This window comes from Lactuca saligna, chromosome 8, assembly GCF_052625555.1.
Source record: "Lactuca saligna cultivar CGN05327 chromosome 8, ASM5262555v1, whole genome shotgun sequence".
Taxonomy (NCBI): Eukaryota; Viridiplantae; Streptophyta; class Magnoliopsida; order Asterales; family Asteraceae; genus Lactuca; species Lactuca saligna.
Window position 1 is genome coordinate 7,787,706 of NC_136424.1, and position 7,255 is coordinate 7,794,960.

At 35.7% G+C, this 7,255-nt stretch overlaps 1 protein-coding gene across 2 annotated transcripts; it reads left to right on the top strand.

The window, feature by feature from the left end:
• Positions 1-1,133: 1,133 nt before the first annotated feature.
• Positions 1,134-5,745, top strand: LOC145008999 (mitogen-activated protein kinase kinase kinase YODA-like). Of its 2 annotated transcripts, XM_078967648.1 has the most exons (11): positions 1,140-1,441; positions 1,621-1,678; positions 1,890-2,585; positions 2,686-3,405; positions 3,476-3,563; positions 3,649-3,711; positions 3,800-4,036; positions 4,201-4,368; positions 4,476-4,700; positions 4,801-4,892; positions 4,965-5,745. In XM_078967648.1, the coding sequence occupies exons 3-11, from the start codon at positions 2,053-2,055 to the stop codon at positions 5,386-5,388; spliced, it is 2,550 nt and encodes an 849-aa protein (XP_078823774.1). In that variant the 5' UTR covers positions 1,140-1,441; positions 1,621-1,678; positions 1,890-2,052; the 3' UTR covers positions 5,389-5,745. The 2 variants fall into 2 exon arrangements, with proteins under 2 accessions (XP_078823773.1, XP_078823774.1); XM_078967647.1 differs by lacking the exon at positions 1,621-1,678 and having other exon boundaries at positions 1,134-1,441.
• Positions 5,746-7,255: the final 1,510 nt, after the last annotated feature.

The window sequence follows — 7,255 nt, forward strand, 5'->3', positions numbered from 1 at the left end:
ATAAGTTATTAAACTAGTTGAAGGGTTAGTTTGTAAATAAGAGATAAGTCTAGGGTCCTAATATGTAAACTTTGTAAAATCAAAAGACTTTTGAGTTTTGACCATAGAGAGAAAATTAGAAAAACGTAAAAGTTTTGCATTCTTGTTCTATCAAAGATAGAAGCCATTATTCAACCTTTGTTAATTCTAATTTGTTTTTGTTTTTAATTATTGTATGCTTACGCAAATACACAACAGAATCATAAATTAAGAAACATTTTTTGCAATAAGTTGAATTAAATAAAGATCCCAAAGACCTTTAATGATTGAATAAATACATAGATTTGACGTTTGATTTGTTGAAGACATTATTGGTAAACCGTATGAGACTTTTTTTTCTCCACAAAATAGGATTTTGTGAAAACGACCCAACACAAAATGACAGGCGATAAGTCTAATTATGACTATTAATTTATAATAATCTAAAAGTAGAGTAATTTAATATTTTAATGAATTTGCATAGTAGTTCATCTAAGAGAAATAATTTATCATCCCCAATTAGGTAGTAAATAATATATTTTCACATTAACTTTTGAAAATTGAAATAATTACGTTAATATATCATATTTTAGTTTGAACTTTAAACGACTGATTTTTTGCTGATCTTAAAAACAATATAAATTAATATGTCACCACCGAAGTTCAACCATATGGTATATTATGAAGCATGTAAAAATCGTAATTATAACTTCATACTAATATATAGACTATTCTGTTATTTTATAAAATGATTCAAAAGTTTGCTAGAAAATATAATTCTTGTGGAATTATGTAACAGTTTTAAGGTCAACAACAACTTAAGTGATGCGGTAAAAACTAACAAATTAGGTTTAATACATAATGATGTGAAATGGTTAGAAAATAATGAAATCACTACGACGATGACTATAGTATAAAAGCTCTAAGTAATTGAACTAACATAAAATTATTATTATTATAAGTTGACATTCATTATTTTTATCTCAATAGAAAAATTTATATCTTATGTGTAGTAATTTTCAAAACATATAAACAAAAAATTTGATAATCACTTGGTCTATTTTTTTTTTTACATCTATATATTTAAGGAGGGGATACTAACGACTTACCCCACTAGTACAAGTCCACTCTCTTCTCCTCCATTAAACAAATCTAAAGTGAAAGCAAAAAAGAGAACCCAACCCCTCCTCCTCCTCTCTCTCTATACTTTCTCCGATCTCTCTCTCTTGCTCTCCTTTTCCCAGTTTATTCTCACAGAACATCACTTGGAAACCTCACAATTCCATATCTTTTTACTAGATTTTGTTTGTTTTTCGCCTTTTCTTCTTCTTCTTGTAGCTTAATTCAGACGTCCAACTTTCGCTGCTGCTCGTTCGTTGCATTTCTCAACCGCTGCTCAAGCATATATCAGATGCTCCACCTTGTAAGTTATATAAACTTTCATTACCTTTCGTGTTAAGCTTTTCCGGTCTGTTCCTTTGATTCTCGATGCAGCTGTGTGTAGATCTATGTTCAAATGCTGTAATTATGGACCGGTATAGATCGAATTGGTTACTGCCCTAATCAGAATTCTTAGATGCTATGTCTCTTTGTTCTCTGAAGGGGATGAAATGTCGAAGATCAAATCCTCTATTTAGCCGGAGAACATTGTGGATTTCTAGTAAGACGAATTCGTTTATTTAGGGACGTCGGAGCGATTTCCTTTTCCTTGATTCCGGTTTTCATGAAGAATTAATTCCATTGAAGCTTGAACCATAGGATTTATACAGAAGTAGATTGAAATAGCCATGCTGCTTGACAGGATTTAAGTAATTTAAATTTTCCTTTCTTAGTAAAGTTTCTTAAAGTTGTTTGTCTTCTCTCTATACCAGGACAAATGATTTAACTTTCTCACACTTGGTAGCAAATTTCTTGGAGAACTCTACATACTAAATAGTGGATCATCTCATCTCATGTGAAATTTAGGGATTGGCCAACTGGTGGCGGATTAGATTTTACTCCGTGTTCCTTTTCTTCTGTATAACATCGGGAAACATGCCTTCATGGTGGAGAGTGTCATCATCTAAAGAAGCAAAGAAGAAGACAAGCAAGGATAGTATCATTGACACAATTCGCAAGTTTAGGATCTCTTCTGACAAAAAATCAGGTGGCTCCCGGAGAGGTTGCAGTGACACAGTTTCAGAGATTGGGTCTCTATCTAGGATTCAGTCCAGATCCGTGTCACCTTCCAAAGAATCCAAATTTGTGGCAAGATGTCAAAGTTTTCAAGAACGACCTCAAGCTCAACCACTCCCTCTTCCAGTTCTTCACCCTTCCCGTATGACTCGTACCGAGTCTGGACTCAGTGCATCCGGAAAACAAAAACAAGAAAAGGGCTCCAAAACGCCTCCCTTTCTTCCACTCCCCCATATGCGAACCAGGCCAGATGCAGGAGATTTTGATGGAGCAGATTCTGTTTGTAGTGAATGTTATAGTGATAGTGATGATCCACCTGATTCAAGCCAGCTTAGCCCCTTGGCATCTGATTATGATACCGGGAGTAGAACAACCGCAGGCAGCCCTTCCAAGTAAGCATATTTATAAATTTTGAAATTTTTTAGAAAAAAAATGCATTAAATCTTGTATATGACTGATTCATTGTATGTTTTTATCTTTTTGTTTATGAAGTATGATTGTTAAGGATCCATTGCCTGTAACTAAAAGGGAGGTACCAAAACCACATGATCATCTTTTTGATAATCACATCTCCTCTTCACCACCTAGAAGAAAGCCTTTAAGAAGTCACGTCCCGAATCTTCAGGTCCCCTCTCATGGTGCATTCTTCAGTGCTCCGGATTCTTCCATATCAAGTCCTTCTAGAAGCCCCTTACGTGCATTTGGAACGGAGCAAGTTATAAATTCAGCCTTCTACACCTCAAAACCTAATCCAGATTTCCCTTTTCTTGGATCCGGATCGGGTCACTGTTCTAGCCCTGGTTCGGGTCAAAACTCGGGTCATAATTCCATGGGAGGTGACATGGCAGGGTTGTTTTGGCAACCAAGTAGAGGTAGCCCAGAGTGTTCTCCACTTCCTAGTCCTAAAATGACAAGTCCAGGTCCTAGCTCTAGAATCCATAGTGGGGCAGTGACACCACTTCATCCAAGGGCAGGTGGAGGGGCAGATCGGTCAGATGATGTGAAACAGAAAAGTCACCGGTTACCACTTCCTCCGGTGGTTACAATTTCCAATTCTCTACCCTTCTCTCAGTCAAATTCAGCAGCCACTTCACCTTCTGTTCCAAGAAGTCCAGGGAGGCCTGATAATTTACCTAGCCCAGGGTCAAGATGGAAGAAAGGGAAGCTTCTGGGTAGAGGCTCATTTGGTCATGTCTATGTTGGTTTCAATAGGTATGATTTTTCATTTCATTATCTTTTTAGTTTATTCTCTTATCTGGACTTATCATGTTTGTTGGTGTAGTGAAAGTGGCGAAATGTGTGCTATGAAGGAAGTTACATTGTTCTCTGATGATGCAAAGTCAAAGGAAAGTGCAAGACAGTTGGGACAAGTATGTATCAGCAGTTTGGGATAACTACATAATATTTCTTTTGTTTTTCCTTTTCCAGTTTTCATTATTGATTTTTGTTTTTCAGGAAGTTTCTTTACTGAGCCGGTTAAGCCATCCAAATATTGTGCAGTATTATGGTTCTGAAATGGCAAGTTTCTTTTGTTTGTTGTGTATTTAAAAAAAAAAAAAAATGGTAATTTTATAATGTTAGAAATGGTGATTGTGTATATGAACAGGTTGATGACAAACTTTATATATATCTGGAGTACGTGTCGGGTGGTTCAATTTATAAACTTCTTCAAGAATACGGACAATTTGGTGAGCTGGCGATCCGAAGTTACACCCAACAGATTTTATCAGGGCTTGCATATTTACATGCTAAGCATACCATCCATAGGGATATAAAAGGAGCAAATATCCTTGTTGACCCAAACGGCCGAGTCAAACTTGCCGATTTTGGAATGGCAAAACATGTAAGCTTACATTTTTGGTCCCTGAGTATAGCTGACTTTTGCAATCTTGGTCCCTGTCTCAAGTAAAATGACTATTTTTGGTCCAAAAATAGTGATTTTACTTGGATGTACAGTATGATGAGGGTAAAAGTAAAAGATTAAAAAAAAAAAACTTGATTACACAGATCACAGGGCAAACATGTCCATTGTCATTTAAAGGGAGTCCTTACTGGATGGCACCTGAGATCATCAAGAACAGCAACGGGTCAAACCTGGCTGTTGACATCTGGAGTCTTGGATGTACAGTTCTAGAAATGGCCACAACTAAACCTCCTTGGAGCCAATATGAAGGGGTCAGTATTCCCTCACTCACTCGATACTAATATTGTAAAAAAAAAAAAAAAAAAAAGGGACCTAAATATGTTTTATTTATTTATTAATTAAAAATTGTGAATAACAGGTTGCAGCATTGTTTAAGATTGGAAACAGTAAAGAACTCCCTGTAATTCCTGATCATTTATCGGATGAAGGAAAAGATTTTGTAAGACAATGTCTACAAAGGAATCCACAACTTCGGCCCACAGCCGCCCAACTCTTGGATCACAGCTTTGTTAAAAATGCTGCTCCTTTGGAAAGACCGCTCCTACCCTATCCCTATCCGGAACCTTCCTCCGATCCCAATGGGGTACGTAAAATAAAAAATAAAAATCAAATCTTTCCTCTATTTACATTACTACCCTTGTTTATGTTGGCTCAGGACTAAAATGTAAAAACTAATTTAACAGGGAATCGGACATCCAAGAAACCGACAACTACTTGATTCCGATAGACTCGTTACTCATTCATTTCGAGCTTCAAGACCAGGTTTTGGTTCCAGGTATGTTTGTTACACATCATCATCATCATCATATTAATAATTAATTAATTAATTAATAAATTGAATTTACAGTGATGTTCAAATACCAAGGAACATATCGTGCCCGGTGTCACCAATCGGGAGCCCACTTTTACATTCAAGATCACCACAGCACCAGCACCTAAACGGAAGGATGTCACCATCACCCATATCCAGCCCACTAACCACCTCCGGCACCTCCACTCCTCTGGGGGCGGGAGGTGGTGGTGGTGGTGGTGGTAAAATTGCATTTCATCATGTGAACCAGTCGGTTTACCTTCACGAAATCTCAAAGCCAGTGAACAACATCCCGGATATGTTCCGGGCAAAACAGTCGCAGTCCCCCGGGAGGCAATTTGGTGGGCTGACCCACGAACTGCTTCACGGGGGACACGCGGTGTTGGCAGACTCTGTCTCCCATCTACTGCTCAGGGACAGAGTTCATTTCAAACCCTCTTTGGATCTAAACCCTTTGTGAACAAGCCCATTCTTTGTCAGGGTCCAGGGGTAGAAATGTCATTTTCAGTTGAGATTCAGAGAGATGTGCACGCTACCCTCACCATTTTAAGGTGGGTTTTGCATATAAAACAGGATCTCACATGTTATATCATCAATCAAACACAAGAGTAGGAATTAGACTGAATAAATAAATAGAGCCTTAGTTTTTTCTTTTCTTTTTTATTTTTCTTGAAAAAAAAAAAAAAAAAACAAACAAACTGAAACTGCTGTACATAAAATGCAGAGTCAGTATTGAATTGAATTTGTGTTTCCTTTAATTTACTTGGCAAACTGTATTTATTATATTATATTATATTATATTATCTCTGAGTCATGAGTCGTGAGTGTGTATCTATCTATTTATATTATAATTCAAAGAATTGAGATGTATTTATTTTATTTTGGAGGTCTTCGTATTTATTCTATATTATTTTTTGCATAGTTCAAATTTAAAATTGTCAATGAAATGGAGAGTAAAACTTTGGGGTTGGAAGGATGGACAAGTGAATAAAGTCAGCACACGTTAAGTGTTAACATTAGCAATTCAGAAACTCAACTAACAATATGTTGTATGTTACCAAAAAGCCTTTGGCATAGTACTACATGAGTTGATGGATGTGTTTTTCAACTTTTAGTCTCCATGTAGACGGAAAATTTAGATTTAGGAGTAACTTTGTGACTTGTTTAATTTTTTTTATTTTTTTATAAAGTTCACCGTTAATGGAGATAATTTGTTAGTGATGCGTAGAGGTATAGCACACCGTTACAACTTTTGAACAGAGGTCCAAAAGCTGTCGAGAGAATACGCGCCCTTACGTCCAAGAAAATATTTTAGTAAAAGAATTGGGAAGTGAGGTAGATTGTGAATCATGGAGAATAAATCAGTGGCTGAATGTATAACTTGAGTGGGCTGGCAAGAGAAAGGCGCTTAGCCCAGCTGAACTACACATATTAACTAGATAATACCTCGAGCCTTGTATTTTTCGGACCTTGTGTTGCTGTACATCCTGGACCTTCTCAATATAATGTTCATGGAGTTTGGGAGATCTAAAAAATTGGCAATCCATTAGTTAACGGGCATAGAAAAGAGTTTGATGTACAAGTCTTTGATTGGTATGGGATTAAAGCCTATATAAATATCTAATAGTGAGATAGCTAATTCCTTTCTAATACATCATATTAGAAGATGAATTATAAATGTGGAAAAAAAAAAAAAAAAACTCACATTTAGATATTGGAACACATGCAGAAATCTTCACATGCATTTATTGAAACTCCAAACGACATTAGTTACTTTCATCTTCTTATTAGTTCTTTTCAGGCTCAATCTTAACATTTTGGAGGTCTTGTGCGAAAATCGAAGTGAGACCTCAAACTCTATATTTATTATTATTATTTTTTTGTAAAGTATTATTAAGTAAATTCTCTATAGTTAAATTCAAAACTTAAAGTTGGTAACAAACATATCATAAAATCTCTACTTCAACATCGTATACCTGTCTCCACTTATACTAGTAAAATCAAATATTATAAACAACTTTAAAAAAGAAGATAAACAACCTACGCATTACTATTTTCTGAACATCGACATTTTAACATTTTTGAAGCAAATTCATCTATTACAAATTTATAATTAGTATTTTTAAGAAATTCGTTCTCAATTGAAATCAAATCCAAATGATTTAATCATAGTTGTTAAGATCCCAATATTGATATTAAAATCTTACGATTTTAAGATCTTACAAGCCAAAAACGATCCGCTCTCACTATGATCTATCTGAAGCAAGATCTATAGTGAGATCTTAAGATCCCGGCTAGGATCTTAAGATCTTAACATGATCCGATCT